This window comes from Sorghum bicolor, chromosome 6, assembly GCF_000003195.3.
Source record: "Sorghum bicolor cultivar BTx623 chromosome 6, Sorghum_bicolor_NCBIv3, whole genome shotgun sequence".
In the NCBI taxonomy this organism is placed as follows: domain Eukaryota; kingdom Viridiplantae; phylum Streptophyta; class Magnoliopsida; order Poales; family Poaceae; genus Sorghum; species Sorghum bicolor.
Window position 1 is genome coordinate 54,406,499 of NC_012875.2, and position 20,156 is coordinate 54,426,654.

The 20,156-nt window shown below is 44.3% G+C and overlaps 2 protein-coding genes across 2 annotated transcripts; one reads left to right on the forward strand and one right to left on the reverse strand.

Moving 5' to 3' along the window:
* LOC8057682 (protein DOWNY MILDEW RESISTANCE 6) lies at positions 8,954 to 16,191 on the forward strand. Its single transcript, XM_002446939.2, has 4 exons — positions 8,954 to 9,300; positions 9,486 to 9,733; positions 15,350 to 15,677; positions 15,772 to 16,191. The coding sequence occupies exons 1-4, from the start codon at positions 9,103 to 9,105 to the stop codon at positions 16,027 to 16,029; spliced, it is 1,032 nt and encodes a 343-aa protein (XP_002446984.2). The 5' UTR covers positions 8,954 to 9,102; the 3' UTR covers positions 16,030 to 16,191.
* On the reverse strand, positions 17,532 to 19,657 carry LOC8060435 (protein DMR6-LIKE OXYGENASE 1). Its single transcript, XM_002448337.2, has 3 exons — positions 19,259 to 19,657; positions 18,857 to 19,104; positions 17,532 to 18,450 (listed from the first exon to the last, which is right to left on the reverse strand). The coding sequence occupies exons 1-3, from the start codon at positions 19,484 to 19,486 to the stop codon at positions 17,871 to 17,873; spliced, it is 1,056 nt and encodes a 351-aa protein (XP_002448382.1). The 5' UTR covers positions 19,487 to 19,657; the 3' UTR covers positions 17,532 to 17,870.

The following is a 20,156-nucleotide window of genomic DNA, read 5'->3' on the forward strand; positions in this document are numbered from 1 at the left end:
ATATATATTCCAGATTTTGATTTTCTATAGTAAGCCCTTTTTAGTGGCTGGATATACTATGTTGTATATGTGCTGCCTTTTTTTGTCATTCCTCATTTTGATTTTTGTTGTAAGCTGCCTATTGGCTGGATATGTGCTGTCATTTTGTTTTTGTCATTCCAGAGTTTGATTTTCTGAAAGTGGAAGATATAACAAACATAAAAATCTTCCAGAAGCTGTCATGTGACCTATATGTAGGGATGAAAATGGTACGGATATTTTCCGACCGTATTCGAGGCCGAATTCGTTTAGAGGGGTTGAAATCTGTCTGTATCCGAGTCCGAATGTTTAATATTCGATACCGTATCCATATCCAAAAATCGTATATTTATGATGTCGACATCCAATCGTATCTTATGCGATAATGTTGACATTATCTGTATTCGAATTCGAATCTGACCAAAAATATGAAAACAAATATGATATCAGTGATATCCGTTCGTATTCGATCCGTGTGTTTTTCGTTTTATTTATTTTCTTGTGTCACATGTGATGTGGCGTTGAAAAAGTATAAAGAAGATAAAAAACAGAAAAAAAAACTATTATTAAAAACAGAAAAATCATCTAGACTTTTTGCTCGTGAGTTTGGCGAGTTTGGACTTGGGGCTGTAATTGGTATAGATGCCTTGGTTCTGTCAAGCAGCCTAGCAGGCTAGAAGGCACCGGTTCACACTTTCAGGAGAACGAGCCCGGAAACATGGAGCCTGCCCAAAAAACACTGTTCATAGTTGCTGGGCAGGGTCGAGATGCGAGAAGTCTTCCAGCCGTCTCATACCGTAGTACTGCGCTTGCTGAGAGCTAGGCAGCTAGCACTAGGCCCATTCATACTTTCTTTAGGCATTATTTAGTTCCAAAAATTTTATATATTTTTTTTAATTTTTTGTCACATTGAATCTTACGGCATATGCATAAAACACTAAATATAGATAAAAAAATAATTATATAGTTATCTGTAGTTTGTGAGACGATTGTTTTGAACATAGTTAGTCCATAATTGGACAATATTTGTCAAATACAAATAAAAGTGCTACAGTGTTTATTTTGAAAAAAAACTAAACAAAGCCTTAGAATAGTGAAAATCAGGTCTACGATGTGCGTCCAAGTAGGTAACAACGCTTGCATTCTCAGACGCCACCGAATACGTTATAGAATCGTTTCAGGATCTACACTTCCCTCCCTGGATCTTTCCGGTCATAGTCAATTTTCTTCACCGGAAACGACGCTTTTAACAGCTGCCGGATCACCGAAAGTCCAGCGTAATAACGTTAATAACAGCACACTCTGCCGACGGCCCGATGTGACGCTCTCTTGTGCCGACAGTCCGGCCGGCACCGCCCCTTCATTTTCGCTCGGTATCTGTAGTCTATCATAGGCGGTTAACTTAGGGTGCCATCACTAACCTTGGTCAGAGATAATGTAGCTTCATAATTGTTGCTGAAAATCAATTTTTAGGGGTCGTTCCGTTAAGAAAAACCGCTCCAATTTAGTTGAAGAACTGCCTTTGAAAATACGATTTTTGAGGACGATCGTCCTTACAAAACCGTCTCTAAAAGAGATAGGTTATCAAGGACCGTCTGTCAAATCCATTAACAACAGCGTTGCTCTTATACAACCGTCCTTAAAAAGAAATCCCTAAATATTTTTCTTCATCTTTGCGATAGTGCTGCTGAGCATCATTGTTGAGCTCATTTGGAGGTGAGAAATAGCAAAAATAGAAGGTGTTGTCCTTTGAACTTTTGAAGGAGTTGGGTTTGAGAGGTGAGCTTATAGCATCCCTAAACTCTTTTCAAACCGACCACAGGAACCATGTTCGGGGTTTTTCGCTCAACCAGTGCACCACATCGCCGGTTATCCTCTCACTCCAACCTATGTCTCCAAAGAAGAATTGAAAACAAGAAGCATCTTCACCTCATATCATCACCACCACCCAGGTAGGATTCACCGTTTCCATCATTTTAACCAACCATCTATGGGAAAACCTCACAGCCAACTTGATTCTATCCACCAATCACATCATCTTACTATCTATCGCAACAACATATATCGAAATTTGAAGGAAGTAAATACAAGCAACCAGGTAGACACATATATAAGAGCGGGCATAAAACTGGGTATGTCGATCTCAGGAATATCGATCAATCTGGCTCTGTCTATAATTACTGGAGAAAGTGCTGAGACACCTTTGACAAGGCAACAATGAAAATGTTTGACAGAATCATTTATATTTCTGGTGGCATACTTGGAATGAGCATAATAAAAGAACTTTCCAACAGAAGACAAAAAGACCAAGAGAAGCAGCTAGTTTATGCAAGGATGATATCAGCCAATACAACATGCATGGCAATGGCTCCTAGAAACGTCCTCGAGTTAGTCAACATAGTTTCTCCAGGAGGCCTTTGTTGTTGTTGCTATTTGTTAGTGGGCTGCGTTTTAGTTGATTTTTGTTTCGCTCGGAAGTAGTTTCAGGCTATTTATCTTGTTTTGGTGTTTCTTTCGATCCTGGCTGAAACATATATGTGAGTTGCTATTTTTTCTTGTACTAAAACCTTTTTTTCCTCGTCTAATACAAATTATGGTAAAACTTTTGTCGTCCTTTAAAACTCGGTAACCAGAGGATGAGAATTTCTATCTGAAAACCTCGGTTCATTTCGGCCATTTTGTCCACACACAAGCGTGATTCACGGGGGCACTCGGAAGCGCGCGACCCATGCAAGTACGGGTCCAGCCACCATCCCCAGGTATGTCTGGAACTGCATGCATGCGGTCCCCGGCAACGAGCGATGGTTCCAAAAAGCTCGCCGTCCGAGCACCGCCAAGCATTTCTGCTTCACTGCTCCGGCATCGAACGTGTTGTGTGGGAGACGGCGGCCGGCGGGCGGTGTACGTTTTCCTCGAATTGGTGCGTCAACGCATGGGCGGGGCGGCAGGTCAAGATGCCGTCTGGCTCGCTGCCGTGCACGTCGACGCGAGTCGTGATGCTGTTGTCGGAGCCGCTAATAACGAGCTGAAGCTTACGTGCCCGGCGACTTTGATCCGGTCTCGCCTCGTACGTACAGAGCTTCTAGAAGCAGGAATTCGCCGCAAGTTGCAATGACCTTGGTAACTGTGTCTTCTTTTATGGTCAAGGTACAGGACAAAATAGGATAACCACTTTCGTGGAAAATGTTTTTTTTTTCCTTCAGATAATTCAAAGCTTGGACATGTGCAATGTTTGGGCGCTTCTTTTTGATGTGCAGCTCCCTGCTTTACCATTTGAAAGATATTTAGTTTTTTATGAGGCCAAGCAATTTACACGTTCTATACTGAAATTAGCTAGAATTATCTATAATATTGTATACCTTGTGAAATCTTTTTTGCAACTTCGTCGTCTTAAAGGCGGGCAACTATGCCAAAACTGCACAAACCATATACGGTATCCAGTGGCGTGGATTAAGAAGCGTCTGTTTGAAGACACATATTCTTGGCACACGTCTCAGTTATCACACATGGTCATTGGGCGAACCACGTCTCTAATGGCAATTGCAGTTATTAGTGACATGTTCCAATGGAATACGTAAGTAATACAAGAACTCATGCCTCCCCCCAAAAAAAACTATGGAGATTGGATTATGTCAAATTTTTTTATCACAGATGCGTCTTAACTCAATTTACAGACGAGGTTGGATGTGTCACTCTTTGCGTCTACGATGACTGCAAATCACATATGTGTCTGTATGAAAATCACTTGAGATTGCATTGTGATGTTGTCTCATCATAGACTCGTCCTTAGTAAACGCGTCTATGTGATGTATCATCTTCATAGACATGTTTAGACAACACGACTCACTGATGGTACCTTATCATAGACTCCAATCACTTGCCCCGCCGACTCTCCCCATCCTACCCCAACCCCTAGTGCCCTTTCTCTCCCTCGCTCGTGTATGCTCTACTGCATCCCATCCCTTCTCCTCGTCTTCTCCTCTGCAACACCTACTCTGTCGCATCCTCACAAATTTGTCCCCGACTTCACCATCTCAACGTAGATCTGGACTCTAGCGTCCCCCTTAGATCCACAGTTTCATACGTGGATCAACGCGTGGCGGCGGGGCTTGAGAGCCAACATTGGCTCTCTTAGCTACTATCTCAATTCTTAAGTGCTCATTGCTTAGATCCTTAGTGCAGCCTATTCATTGATCTGAAAAGCTGTGACTGAAAGTAGTGTTCACTAATTTATTATGAGAGAAAAATACTGTTGACTAATAGAAAAATACGACTTATAAGACAAGTGAACGGGCTCGATGAGGTAATATAGTGTGGGAGGGCAGCTGTGTGGTGGCGACGGCACTGGCAAATGCAGTGCTATATATCGGAAGGGTGTAAATAATCATTTGATGAGTGTACTTTAAAAATCAAAACCAAAGTTTTGCCAGTGCTGTACTTGCACAATGATATATTGTATAGTAATAAAGTCATGTAATGCTTACAGTGCTGTACTTGCACAATGGCATATTATATAGTAATATAGGAGATCAGTAGATCACTGACGCATCCCGCACGATTAGGAATAGACTCTAGTATGATCTACACATATTGTAAAGACCAGATATAGAACAATTTGTAGTAGCCGTCTACTCGACAGGCAAACACAATAGATAATTTACTTGAAATTACCGGGAACTATTATATTCCAGCGCGTTTGCAAATTTTTTGCTTTAGCTGATTAAGCCATACGTGTGGCGATCCAGTGGATGCCCATGCATGCGCTACTAGTTCCAACCTGACGATCGGGTGCACTTTCTCTTTGTAATAAAAGCTCACTAAGCTACGTTGCCGAGTGACGCTTCAACGTGTCTCGTCATGCCTAGATGAACCTTTTTCTGCTAACTATGCGCTAAATAAGTTGATGATGATAGCAAATCACCCTAGCATCACAAATAATATGTCCCTCGGATCGAGCATTATTTTTTATTTTTAGACTTACAGTATTACTATTACTAATTGGAACCTGAACCTCTTGTTTTCGCTTTCAACTTTTGTGTCATCTAATAATTTTGGTTCGATTTCCCACTTGTGAGGATGAAGCCAGATGTTCTTCCATTATCTAAAAGAAAATTGGAACCTCTGAATTAATTCTTGTATATTTACAAGAGACGTGCTAAAAAATAAGGACATAATACCATTTTTGTTTAATTAAAGTAGCAAAAGAATATACCCATTGAAAACTTGGCATATTTTGACTGTGATCATCACCGTTACCGTTAGCAATAACCATTGGATCTAACTTGTTTCTAAATTACTTTATCTATATTTGTGCCATCAAGGAACAAAAGTAACCATCATGTTTAGTCCTAATAAATTATACATACATGTCATTACGAAAAATAACCAATGGCGTGCAACCCACCGTAGCCTTCTTTGCAATGATATCTGATTGTCGGCCACACTGATTTGCATGGAATATGACGACGCCTCCAGCGAGAAATGATGCCCATAGATATCACCGTTGTCTAGCGCCATAACCTGCCACGACCTTGATAGCAGAGGAGATGCAGTGGGCTGTTGGAGAAGGTGTTGAACAACACCTCTAGCGAGGGAGTAGCGCTCGCAGGCATCATCATTGTCCATGCCAATGGCGTGCAACTGACCACGTTCTACTTAGTGTCGCTATCTTGCCACCAACCTTGTTGATCCAGCCATCATCACCATGTAGATCTGGTCACTAGGCACTTCATTCTGGCTATCCCCTTGTGAATTGGCCATCGGCCACACAACATTGTTGCTAGCCACGCAGACTAGGTGCCTAACTATAGATCTGGTTACCTGCCATGTCGGTCCGACTGTCCCTCATAGATTGTCTTCGGGCACCGCGACCGGCCATGCGCCACCCCCACGCAACCTATAGATCCATTGGCCTTTCCAACACCGAGGAAGAGAGGGGCAGACTCAGCTCGCTTAGGCCCACATCGCCTCGCTAGATTTTAGCACTGGTAATGCTAGACAACTCGCCAACCTCTAGGGCATATGCTCCCATGTGAAGAGGTTCAGGTTGGTGGTGGTTAGCATCCATGGTTTTACAGTGCTATTGTCACAATCTGATGTTGATGCTACAACTAATTTAAGCATGTCACTAGTACAAACAAAACCTTTCCCTATTGATTAGAAACAAAAAATTGCATCATCAAAGAATTTACTTGCCACTATGATACATAAACATCACTATGATTGATTTTGTGGTTTAATTTGTTCCCTATGGCTACGGGTGATGATATATATTCCTATCAATTAGGCTAGAGAAGCATATCAAAAGCTATTGTTAGGATCAGGCTTTGTGAATCCAAGTTGTTCAACGTTGAACGGTAAATAGTCAATCATCCTTTGTTTAGTTTTTAGGCCTTTTATCCAGTGTTTAAATAGAGTTAAATGGGGTAAACAATTTTGTATAGTAATACTAAAATATACATACCATGTATGTAAAAAAATATGCTAGAAAATATGTGGACCAAATTGGTACCATATTTTAAATTCTCCAACCAATCCTCGGTTTGCCGGACAGCAACATGATCATACCACAAAGGTAGTGGCATTAGTTTCAATGACTCGAGAGCATCTGTCACCTCCATCTGTATGAAGTTAGCAAAACACTTTCTATCATTGGTAGTTTCCAGTATGGATGTGGTCATCCTCCTCCAACAAAGTAGAAACCGTAGGAGGTAAGGGCTCTACCAACTCTAACTCTCTTAACATTTTCTTCGAGCAGCCCCCCTCTAACCACAAACAACACAACAACTCTATTTATATAGTTAACAATCTATTTTTGTATTAATAAAGTATGGTATAAATAGTCATATGTATTTATTGATGTCTTCTTGACAATAAAATCACCCAAAACATAATAGGAATAAAACACTTTGGTTCATCTAATTTTTGTGCATACATACTAGGATCTTTTTAATGAATTTTTTAGGTTATTAAATGCGAGGTCCTTGGCGCGACACTTAGACAACCCATGGTGCAGGGGCTGCTCGTGGCGCAGAGGGGCCATGGTGTTTGGGTCTCGCGAGGTTAAAGATGAGCACCAGGCCGGCCCGGCCCGGTACGGTACGGGCCCGTGTTAGGCACGGCTCGTGCCACCGGGTCGTGCCTCTACAGATCATTGTGCCTGCCTGATGGCCCAGGTATGACACGTGGGCTGATATTGGGCCAGGCCGGCCGGAAAAGCATGAGGCCCAATAGTCCTTCGGGCCGATCCATGGCCCGCTATATAAAAAACACCAAATTTAATACAGAATTCAACAAAGTAAATCACATTCAAGCCACAGACATTATACTTCATAATTCATATAACACAATATACTCACAGATCATATTTCATTTACCAAAAGTCACAAGTTTCACAAGTAATTATAGATGGCCATTGGGCCGGGTCGGGCCAGGCATGGGCCGTAGCGTGCCGTGCCGACTTGGCCCGCGTGCCTGGCGTGCCTCAACGACCAGCGTGCCTGGCCTTCGGCCCAAGCACGGGCCCATGGGCTGACTTCATGTCGTGCCGGCCTGCGTAGCGCGACGGGCCGGGCCAGCCCACAGGCCGGTTTTGTAAAAAAAATATCAAAATAACCACACAATGACAATGATCACTTCACCAACATAATGCCACAATCAATTTTTTACAACTCTCAACTTCTCAGATTCACAATCTCAGTCTTAAATCATAGAAATGACATCAAAAGACATGTAACATAAAAATGAGCGGTTTGTGCAATGCCCGCGGAGGTGGCACCAGGCCGTTGCCGAGCCAACCCCTAAAACTCGGGCCAGCCCGTGGGCTCAGTGCTCGGCCCAAGCACGACCTGCACCACCGGGTCTGGCCGGGCCGGGCCGTGCTCGGACCGAGCCAAAATGTCGTGCCGTGGGCCGAGCCGTCGTGTCTCGGACTACATGGCCATCTATACAAGTCATAGAACTTGATATTTTAAGTTTCACAACTTCTCTGATACCGGGTCAACATCGTGCCTGCTGTTAAAAGCGGGTCGGGTCGGGCCGATCCACGGGTCGAAGGGTCGGCCCAAGCACAGCCCGCTACGTGCTTCGGGCTGGCACGATCACGGTTGGGATCGAGCCGTGTCGTGTCAACTTTAGGCCAGGTAGACACTATGTTCGTAGCAGCTGATCATGGTGCCTCGAGCGGTAGCACGGAGCCACAGTGACAGCGCGACACCTAGAGCTTTTTTTATATGGAAAGACTTTTACTTACGGTGGATATATTATAATATCTGCAAAATTTTTTCTATAAGCAAATCACATAGTAGACCTGCCTGTGAAAGGTCACTTAACTGTTTGTATAGATGATTATATTCTCAATTTTTACTTCGCTACTGACCTGGCTATGGTATGGATTTTAGTGCCTTTAGGCCTTGTTTAGTTGAGGAAAATTTTTTCTTTTAGTTACCATAGAACTTTCATTTGTTTTTGACAATCATTGTTCAATTATGGACTAACTAACCTCAAAAGATTCGTCTCATAAATTACAGCAAAACTGTACAATTAGTTATTTTTTTTATCTATATTTAATGTTCCATGTATGTGCCCAAATATTCGATGTGATGAGAAATCTTGAATTTTTTTCCCCGCAATTTTTTTTCTGCAAGCAAATCACATAGTACACCCGCCTGTGAAAGGTCACTTAACTGTCTGTATAGATGATTATATTCTCAATTTTTACTTTGGTACTGACCTGCCTATGCTAATGGATTTTAGTGCCTGTAATCTCCCCCCCCCCCCCCCCTCCATTGAATGGACTGTACTGTTACTAATTCCGTAGCTAATTGTTAGGAAGTTTATTAGCTGGGACGTTTGATCTTTATTACATGCTAATTTTACCTTCCTAACTACACTAATAGATCCAACGAGGCCTATATATGTATCCTCTCGGTTTGTGTATCGAGCAAACCTTGCCAGTTGTTTCCGTGACGCTCACTGCGCGCGTCAACTCTGCTAGGTCTCCGGCTTCTGCCGTGGGCGATCCTCTTTCCTTTAATTCATTCCCCAACCTTTGAAACAATTAAGCATAGTATCTCTTGCAATCCGATGGGAAGCCAGCTTCTGTCCACCGTCGAGCGTCGCGAGGTCCTCCCGGAGTGCTATATCCGGCCGGAGTTCGACAGGCCGCGACTCGCCGAAGTGACGACGGACAGCGACGTCCCGCTCATCGACCTCGCGTCGCCGGATAAGCAACGAGTCATCGGCCAGATTGGTCTGGCTTGCCGGACCTATGGCTTCTTCCAGGTCTCTCTGCCTCTCGCCTTAAATGATGTATAGTTAATTAGGTTTTGTCCTGGGCGCTGTGCATGCTTCAGCGTTTCCGCAACGCAGCTTAATTTCTTCGGGGGCTTTAGAATTTGTCTCGGCACCTTGTCAGCACGTACGTCGTCGTACATGAAATTACTGTGTGCATGCTGTTCTTCTTCTAGGTCATAAACCATGGAATAGAAGAGGAGCTACTGGAGAAGATGATGGCCGTTGGTCTGGAGTTCTTCCGTCTGCCGCCGGAGGAGAAGGAGAAGCTGTACTCAGATGAACCGTTCAAGAAGATAAGGCTCTCCACCAGCTTCAACGTCCGCAAGGAGACGGTGCGCAACTGGCGGGACTATCTGCGCCTTCACTGCCACCCGCTGGAGGAGTTCTTGCCCGAATGGCCGTCCAATCCTGAATCCTTCAAGTAAGCTTAGCTTGTATCAAGTATTACCACTTATGTCTTAGTACTTGTGCATGTCGTCATAGCAGGCAGACTTATGGCATTTCTTAGCCGTTCTCTTATATTGGACCATGACACAGTATGCTTCCGTAATCAAGACGACGTCTGCCAATAAAGTTAACGATGATCAGCAAAAGGCCCGTACGTGTTTACAGATTTATATAGTAGCATTTGTTATATGCTCACTGCCAGCACAGTGCCACTGCACTCATAAATATATAAGTGACGTTTTGGATACGTACTTGTACTTACATAGTTTTAAAAGCCAACTTTGACTAGTGCTTTTTATGAAAATATTTATTCAAAAAAAAGAGAAATTAAATCTTTATTATGAAACTTTCGACAAAATCTGCTTGCACCATATTCCAAATTTAACACATAAAAACATATTTTGTGACAAAAGTTTATAATGGTTCATTAAGAAAAAAACTCAAAATATCACTACATTGTGATAGACTTGTATTATAAAATGCGCTACCCCAATTAATGCCTCAAATTAAAAAAAAGAGCAAAAGATTATACCATAAATGATGAAGATGCATGCATGTATGTAGGATAAAGTAAACGTGCACTCATATGCATATGCAGCCGATATTATCATCATACAACGTTTCTTTACGACTGTATCGTCGTAGAGTATTTGTAAACACTGGTAGGAGTGATATGCATCCTGGCTATTATTTCTAAAGTAATCTAAACTGAAGACGTGATGATGCAATAATACATGTTGCAGTGCTTTTATAATTATATAGAGCTACATATAGAGGTGTCAAGATCTAAAAAGTAAATTATGATATTTAGTATATGTATATATCTAGTTGTGTTATAGTAATGTTAGTAGTTAATGATATCTTCTGTGATTTATGAGAAAAAAATTACTAGGATATTCTTCTGTGATTTATGTATCTAGTTGTGTTCTAGTAATGTTAGTAGTTATAGATTGTTTAATTACATCTATAAATTTCATTGGTTTTGGTGGTCATTCAAGTAATAATGAATCATATGTGATTACTGATCAAGAAAAACCAGTGTACGACGGTCCAGCGAGAGCCTGAGGCAGACTTTCTTATAACATTGAGTTTAACTTTAACCATTCTAAATGAGAAAAAAAACAGTTCAAATGGTGGACACACACATGTGCTTACCTTTATACAAGAACAGCAGGGTCGAATCTCGGAGTAAATAACCAGCAGCACCAGTATCCAAAAGCTAGAAGCTGTTAGGAGTCCAGGCGATTCTTATTATGCGAAAATATTTAGCTATTAAATTACCGAAATTTACTTAGATCTCAAGAAAAATTCCTTTTAAACTTTGGCCAGGAGCCGACCCGCCGCGCGCCCGGGGTGGCCATAGGCGGTGGCTTAGCACGGCCGGCCGGGCCATCAACATTACTGGCTAAGGTTTTCTTTATCGTTGACAGTACAAAACTGTGTTTTCTCACTGCTTTTTACAAAGAAGTCGGTCAGGATCGGCCGACGTGACAAATGACCCATGTGGTGTGGTTTGGCATGCACTAGCTGGCGCTCAAGAAGAACCGAGAGAATGGCGCAATTTTAGAAACTAGATAGCTGCATTTCTGGATTTGTTCGGTCTGTTTGCACCGAAGCGTAGAGAGATAACGATACCATCCATATCCGACAGTCAATCTGGACCAGCTGATACCCATCATCCAGTCACCACCATGTGCATGCATGGTTATCCTCTCCTGTAGCACTATTTCTATGTAGCTCTAGAGAGACTATCCGGCAAACCTGACAGTGGGCTGAGATCCAAACCAAACCCACACCAATCCAAAACATATATATATATGTGAAAGTCAAATCCAAACTAAATTAGACCATGACTTCAATCATCCACATCAAACCATACCACTTATGTGCTAGACCCATTAAAATACATTTCCAACCCACCATTTCACCGGCACCTTATGCTATTGTTTATATTTAGCCATAAACAAAAGCAAAAAAATAAATAGATAGAATAAAAAATCATTGTAAATTCTATTATTTACAGCCAAACTAGTTCAGCCCACTTTAATAGGGTCCAAACCAAACTGGCCCAACAACGTTTTCAGCCTGTTTCAATCCAAACCAATACAACCTAAAAGTAAAATCAAACAAAAAAACCCGATTTTAACCCAAATCATTGTCAGGTTTACATGCTCGCTAGCTATCTAGAGCCGTCGTCGTCGGTCACACCAGCAACGTGTAACACGACGCGGTTCCAGCTGCAGCCAGGGATATATAGCACACTACTGAATTGAGCCGACGACATGCTTCTTTTTTCCTGTGAGGCTGGGAGGGGCGCGCACAACAGGCATATGTGCACGTCGGATCAGCAGGGTTTAGGACGTGGCTTTTGTCTCTGCATAGATCGCAGGGGGATGATTACTACTTGATTAAGGCCTTGTTTAGTTTGCAAAAAATTTTGGCTCGGGATACTGTAGCACTTTCGTTTGTTTGTGGCAAATATTATCCAATTATAGACTAACTAGGCTCAAAAGATTCATATCGTGATTTACAAGTAAATTATGTAATTAATTTCTGTTTTTAACTATATTTAATGTTTCATGCATGTGCCGCAAGATTAGATGTGACGGAGAATCTTAAAAAATTTTGGATTTTTGGGTGAACTGAACAAGGCCTAATACTATAGTTGTAGAAAATCATCACACAAGACGACACACTGCGTGTAAATATCTAATCACTGATGGACCGTACCGGCCGGGGCGCACTTACTGGTGGTAGACGCCGGTTTCTAATTAAGGCCTAATTTGGAAACAAGGGTGAGGCCCAGCTAAAGATGGAACCCCTCTATGAAGAACTAGATGGTTATTAAAATTATTTCTATATCTATAGATTTTTCACCCTAGAAAAAGTTAGGAATTTAAAGAGAATTTGAGTTTCCAAATTAGCCCTAAAGAGGATCATCGTTTCCCCGCAGCACACACACCGTACCGTGTTACGTGACCGACAACTTTTTTCAGTTTTCGCTTTGGATGTCATCTAGCACTCGGCCAGCTGGTATAGTGCGGCATCTTTATTTATTGGTTCTAGATACCAGTACAAAGTACCAGTACTCATCTTAAAACGTACTCTCGTCTCTTTTGTAAGTGTCGTCTAAATTATCATGCCATAAGTTTAACTGAATTTATAAATAAAATTAGTGACATCCGTATCTCTAAATAAATGTATTATAAAAAATATATACAATAATTAGTCTAATGATACTTATTATGTATTGTATTAGTAATCTCTCTTGTATATATTTGGTTAAACTAGAATACATTTAACCTCTTGATATGTGAGAACTACAGTTAAAAAGAGACGATGGGAGTAAGGTCGTTTTACTTTTCTAAATTAAATTTATCTAATTTTAACTATGTTTCACATATATAAGAATAGATTACTACAATTTATATCAAATAAATATAGTATCAAGATACATGGTGAATTTAATCAAACTAATTCATTGTTGTAAGTGTTAGTGTATTTTAGACTAAACTAATTAAAATGATTTAATTTTTATAAAAGAGTGAGGACTAATATTATACTCTCTCTATCTCTTTTTTTTTGTCGTTCTCACTTCTTATGGCAGACCTGGACAATTCTCAATATCATAGCACTCATGCATGCACATAGGCACATGATCATACTCTGAAATATAGTATGTAGTCCGTACTTCGCCTAATAAGCTTGCAATGTGCAGCTCTCAAGGTGACTCCAAAGAGAGACAGAACTCATGAACATCCTGACCTCGTTGGCAAACGACAAACATCCACTTGAGCTACAATCCCAGCCTCATTGTTGCCGATCTAAAAACATACTGATTTTTTTTACATGAAGATCCCACAAAATAGGAAAAGACATCTCAACAATGTATCCATAGAGAAAATAGGTGTGCCAGGACAAAGGGCGTCACCGATCACCATGAACTTTTGCTATATCAATCTCACCCCACCCACCATGAATTATGTCCACATACAACCCTGCCACCTTTAGCCACCCTCGTCCATGGGCCTTGTTGGTCGTGCGCACATGCTCCCCACTCCCTAGTAGCCGCGCTTGCCACCTCTGCTAGCTCACATGCTCCCTACTCCCTAGTAGCCGCACTTGCCACCTCTGCCACTCTATTATCGTGCATTCGTGCTCACACATGTCCCCTTCACCATAGAGATGACCATAGTGCTCTGCCTGAGATGTCTTGCACTAACAGGAGGACTCTATTTGGATTATATATAAGCACTCTGTGAAAATGTGTTATGATTGAAAGTTTAGGACACAAACAAATTATTAAGGTGGCGATGTCATCATTATTTTTCCTTGAAGAAGAGTACTTAAAACTGCTCTAGCTAAAAAGACCTCAACGTCGTAACCATTAGGGTTTACATACTATTTCTTCTTTGAAAACAGGGTTTATTAGATATACCACGTTGGTAGAGCATTGAAAACCTTAGGTTGAGTAGAATGCAAAGTTGTTATACTTCTACGTTGAGAAATGGGAGACTTAATTATGCCGAATAAAAAAATATACAATAACCTTTTCAAACTGAGCAGCCGAACAGGTACGGTATTGGTTGATTGGTTATTACAAACCTTTTTAAGCCATATATAATATAACAATGTCGGACTTCCAGTCCCTTTTCAATAACGTGACAGGCATTGTTTGGATTTCCATTACTCTTCTCAAGAACGTGCCAGGCAATGTTCGGACTTCCACAATCACTTCTCAAGAGCGCGCCATTATATTTTCAGTCATCACGGCACCAACCATGGAGTAAATTAAAGATTCGGTTCTCCACGCCACTAACTAAGACCAACTAGATAATTTGAGGGCATGACTTTGTTGAATTTGCTCGACAGAGAGACGATGCAAGTCAAAAACATCTAATTGCTAACAAGAACATCAAACTAACACATCACTCTTTTCGTTAAAGTATAATCAAAGTTTGCAACTGCGACCGTCATTTCGTCAAAGTAATCACTCTTGTAGTAAAAAAAGCATAATCAATCAACCTAAAGTAGCAACTCACATGGTTCATCAAAGTATAACTAAAGCCTTTGCCGAAGGTTTATAGGACTTTGTCGAGGGCTTCGGGCCTTCGGCAAAGAGACCGCATGCAGTAGTGTTTGCGTATGATTCACTAAAGAATTTTTTATGATTGATGCTGGTAGCTCCATGCATGCATGTGTGCTTTGCATGGTGACATCCATGTATCATGTTTTTCCATATATCATGAATGACATGAGCGTAGTTTTCCTTTTTTATGCAAAAGGTATGAGTAGGTAACGTAGGAGCATTATATATGGATGATCATAATGCTAGAGATGAGTGATTTTACTACAGGGGTTACTTTATATATTATTTTTTTACCGCAAAGGTGGGTAACTAATTAATTCATAAAGAAAAAATCAGATTCAATAGTTGTTGTCATCAACAATTATACTGAATATAATCTACCAACTGGATGCTATTCTTGTGAGATTTCTAACATATTGTCCCTTTTTCTAACGCGCATGGAGAGAGAACTGACGACATGCATGGAGGCATTAGCTATTTTTCCGTTCCAATTTTCGGCAGGGAGGTAGTCAGCGCGTACTGCCGCGAGGTCCGGCTGCTCGGTCTCCGGCTTCTCGGCATGATCTCCCTCAGCCTAGGCCTCGAGGAGGACTACATCGAGAAGGCCCTCGGCGAGCAGGAGCAGCACATGGCCGTGAACTACTACCCGCAGTGCCCGGAACCCGACCTCACCTACGGTCTGCCGAAGCACACGGATCCCAACGCCCTCACCGTCCTCCTCCAGGACCCCAACGTCGCCGGCCTTCAGGTCCTCAAGGGCGGCGACCAATGGATCGCCGTCAGCCCCCGGCGAAACGCTTTCGTCATCAACCTAGGCGATCAGTTACAGGTAACGCGTAGTATACGTACGTAGTGTGACGCTGTTCTCGAATCGACGCCTTTGGGTTTCGATGTGCTAACTATATACACATGCATGCATGCAGGCGCTGAGCAACGGCGCGTACAAGAGCGTGTGGCACCGTGCGGTGGTGAACGCCGCGCAAGAGCGCATGTCGGTGGCATCTTTCCTGTGCCCGTGCAACAGCGCGGTGATCAGCCCCGCGGCGGCGCTCGTCGGCGAAGGGGACGCGCCCGTGTACCGGAGCTACACCTACGAAGAGTACTACAAGAAGTTCTGGAGCAGGAGCCTGGACCAGGAGCACTGCCTGGAGCTTTTCAGAAGCACCCAGCAGCTCCAGTAAAGGCAGGAAATGTATTGCACGTACGTTTGAGGGCTTTGCTTGAACTAAGTTTATTTGCTTTTGGTTTTGTTTCCTGACATACCATTTCCTTGTGTTGTGTAATAAGCTTGTCCCAGCAATCTTTCTTGTACTTTCAAGTTAGTAAAACTTCGCCTTCCCGTACCAGCAGCTCTTTGTAGTATGCCATTGTGTAGGAGTATGACACGCTGACTTGGTTGGCACGCACCAACCAAGTGCACACACGCTGCCACACAGAGACACAGATCGATCAACACATCCCATGGATCACCAGCGAGGAAGGACGTAAGCGAACAGCGGAGCCAGGGATTCAGAGCACGAGGCCCTTAAGGGCATATGCCCTCACTCTTCCACCCATTGAATTCGCTTTGAGAAGTGTGCAAACACACATCTCAAAGCAGTTTCACATTAAGATGTGTGTTTGCACACTTCTCAAAGCGAATCCAATGGGTGGGAGAGTGAGAGCATATGCCCTTAAGGGTAAAATTAATTTTACCCTTGGTCACCCTCCTGCACGCAGTGCACATGCAGAGGAGTGTAGCCGCCTGCGAGGGAGCATGTACGTACCCAGAGGCCAGAGCCAAGTCTTGTACAAGTCAGTCTCGTCGTAGCCGGTGATGACCTCGACGAAGTAGCGCGCTGGTGAGAACGGGCCGCGCTGCGGAGAAGCAGTGAGGGCCAGTCCCCGCCACCTCTACCTCCTACCTGGCCCCTAGCGGCGCCGGTGCCCGCGGCCACCATGCCATTGCTGGCATCGAGGATCACACGTGGGGAGAGTCGTGCGCGGGAGAAGAAACAACATGAATCCGCGCGGGAGTCGAGGCATCGCATCGCGTACGCCCTGCGCCGCCGCGCCATCGACACTCAGATCAGGCGTCCCGGTGGCTGGGGAACCTAGCCACGCCGGGTACCACGAGGTGGCCATGGAAGTTGCGTGTTTTTTTAATCCGGAGTCGCTGCATGGAAGAATAGATGGAAAAAAACATGACAACCCCAGCGATCAAATTGTGGCTGCAGAGCGCGGGTGTAGGGGCTAGGCGCGAGCGTTGGAGATAGCAGAGAGGTGAGGAGGACCATACACATGATCCTGATCGTGGGATTTGAGTGAGCAAGAAGGGAGAAAGTTGAGAAAGAATCTGAATGGTTTATTTTGTATGTTAGGTATATTTTTTTGAGGTGAGTGGAGGAAAGTCATGTCAGTGAGGAAAATTATATGGGATAGACTTAGCGATGTTTATATTAGGGCATTAGTAGGGTAGAAAAACAACTTTTTGAACCAAGAGATTTTAATACTATGTGCTCAGCTAATTAGGCTTCTTTTGGTGAAACTTATCTACTGGACTCAAGCTTTCAATTTAATATGAAGGCTTGAACTTTTTTAAAATTATTTCAGAATTTAATGATGTTATTTTAGTGATAGACGATGTCAATCTTCGAGCGCAATCTTTCAAAGGTGGGGTACGATTCACATGTGACCTTTCATAGAGGTAAAGTGCACATACGTGTCTAAGTATATTTATTTTTATACTTTGTGATAATTCATAAAAAAATATTGCTAATAAGAATTTGGACAAATCAACCTTGTAGCGGAATTTGTCAGCCTAACATTCTTATTCGAAGAGAGCCACTGCGACGAGCCTCACGCTTCAATTGTTAGGTGGGACCCGAGGGGAATCTAAGAGTGCAGTTCAAAGGGGGCATCCAAAGATCCAGTTATTGGCATATGCTCACATAGTCAGATGGTGAGATGCCGCAGAAAACAATGTTTTGCATAGTTTTTTCTTCTTTTTTTCCTGCTCGTGGCCGGCGTTGTTCATGCATGTTCACTCTATGGATCCTCCGGGCCTAAACCGGTCGAGGCAGCTTGCCGACTGGAGGCCCATGTTCCAGAACTCGTCGTAGTACTCCTGGTAAGTGAAAGGGCGGTAGGCCAGAGGGTGGGCGTCGTCCACCAGCGCGTCGGCCGGCGCGATCACCCCGTCCGGCGACGGGCAGTAAAACGTCGGCACCGAGATCCGCTCGCTCTCGCTGTTGACGATCACGCGGTGGAGCACGCTCTTGTATCGGTCGTTGCTCAGTGCCTGCATCTGGTCTCCGATGTTGATGACCAGCGCGTCGGGCACGGGGTTCACGGCCACCCATCGGCCGCCGCGCTGCACCTGCAGGCCGGAGACGCCGTCCTGGAGCAGCAGCGTGATGGCATTGGGGTCCTTGTGGCCCGGCAGCCCGTAGGTGAGCTCCGGCTGCGGGCACGGCGGGTAGTAGTTCACCGCCATGTGCTGCGCGTGCCTCCCCATGGCGCGCACCATGTGGCTCCGCTCCAGGCCCAGGCTCTCCGATATGGCCTCCAGCAGCCTCAGCGCTAGCGCCCTCGCTTCCGTCGCGTAGGTGCCCACCACTTGCCTGTCAAAAGTGTCAAATGTCAAGCTACCACCACACCACGTTATGACTTGTCAACTTTGCACATGTTGCATGCGTTCGATCGAGCTGTGTTTTTCGGTGAAGGAATAACAACAGAATGGTCGACTTTCTGTGACAGTCGTTCGATTGTTTGTCTTTTTCATGCTTTCCAGGAATGGTCAGCGTCGAACGAGCATGTACTCATTTCAAGTTTGACAAGTCCTTTCCTTTTGTTCAAAAGGAAAAAAAAAAAGGAAAAGTTTGAGTTTGACAAATTAACAGGTCATCTAGTTGATTTGGCACGAACGGGGACCAAAGACACCATTCAGAGAAAAATCAGAAAGCCGTAAAGTCAGCAGCAGAGAAAACACAAATTCAGAGACGACTGGGGTTGAGAATGGATGGTCACCTGAAGGATGGCGGGTTTGACGGCCACTGGTCGACGAAGCTCTCGAGCGGGTAGCAATGCAGGCGCAGGAAGTCGCGCCAGTTGTTCACCTTCTCCGTGCGCACGTTGAAGCTGGTGGACAGCCGGATCGCCTTCTTGGGGTCGTCGGAGTAGCACTTGAGCCGCTCCGACTCCGGCAGGTGGAAGAACTCCCTCGCCACGCGCAGCATCCCCTCCACCACCGCCGCCGGGATGCCGTGGTTCGTCACCTGTTCACGTATTATTCCCGCTAACCACTGTCAGTCTGGTTGTTAATTCCTTCCCATAATTAAGGTTCGTCGTGGTCCGTTACGGTCTTCTTTTTCAACAAAAAAAAAAGGTCCGCTACCGGTGACGTACGTCCACCACGTAAGCAGTACGTACCATGAAGAAGCCGTCGGATTCGCAGGCCCTGCCGATGGCCTCCACCACCTTACGGCGCTCCGGCCCGTTGAGCATCTTGAGGTCGATGAGCGGGATCCCGGCGCCGGACTCGTTGTCGACATTGGCGAGGTCCGGGCGGTCTCCCACAGGCCTGATGTGGCTCGATGGGACTTTCCCGATCTGTGCCACGAGATCGCTGAGGAGAGGCTTGGAAATGGCTGGGGCCATGATGATATGTTTACCGTGAGCTAATTAAGCTCTCTTGGTGCAGCTGGTAAATTTTACTAGCTTGCTACTAGTTGCTGTGTGGTTGTTTAACTTGTGCAATGGCGAATTTGGTGCTGGTGATACCATGCTGCTTCCATTTGCTGCTCTTTTTATAGGCAATTAGGCATCCGCCGGTGGTGGCAGTGGCGCGGCACCGCTATGCGTCTTGTGGCAAATATTTTAGGAGTACTAGATTGACTGAACAGGTGAACCACATTGGTTTGTCGGAGTCGTAACTGAGCCGCGACCATTCGCTGTTGTACTACATCCTGGTCCGAGTTGTGGCTTTAATCTCACAAGCGAAAACGACCGAGAGAGAACGACACGCCTGATCACCTTCATCCAGCTCGAAAATTGCCGCGTGGTTAATCTTGGTTGCCGACCCAACAAAGGTTTCCAGTCGGCTGCCGACCAGGGTTTGTCGGTTGCCGCCACCAGGCGCCGGCGCCGGCCGCCCGTGTTCTCCGTCTAGAGCACTCGCCGTGCCTAGCTATCCCACCTGAGCCTCCTATCCCGGCCGCGACGAGTGACGACGGGTCGCCGTCGTGCCGTGAACGTCAGCGTGCAGTTAGCCCTTCGCGCCGGTAGAGCGAGGATGAGCCCGATCGACACGCACGCATGCGGCGTCACC

Excerpts from the sequence above, each read along its gene's own strand:
- LOC8057682 (XM_002446939.2), top strand. The coding sequence starts at position 9,103 with ATGGGAAGCCAGCTTCTGTCCACCGTCGAGCGTCGCGAGGTCCTCCCG. Across the intron at positions 9,301-9,485 it reads GGACCTATGGCTTCTTCCAG|GTCATAAACCATGGAATAGA; the intron begins GTCTCTCTGCCT and ends TTCTTCTTCTAG. Across the intron at positions 9,734-15,349 it reads TCCAATCCTGAATCCTTCAA|GGAGGTAGTCAGCGCGTACT; the intron begins GTAAGCTTAGCT and ends AATTTTCGGCAG.
- LOC8060435 (XM_002448337.2), bottom strand. The coding sequence starts at position 19,486 with ATGGCCCCAGCCATTTCCAAGCCTCTCCTCAGCGATCTCGTGGCACAG. Across the intron at positions 19,105-19,258 it reads AATCCGACGGCTTCTTCATG|GTGACGAACCACGGCATCCC; the intron begins GTACGTACTGCT and ends ATACGTGAACAG. Across the intron at positions 18,451-18,856 it reads TCAAACCCGCCATCCTTCAG|GCAAGTGGTGGGCACCTACG; the intron begins GTGACCATCCAT and ends CACTTTTGACAG.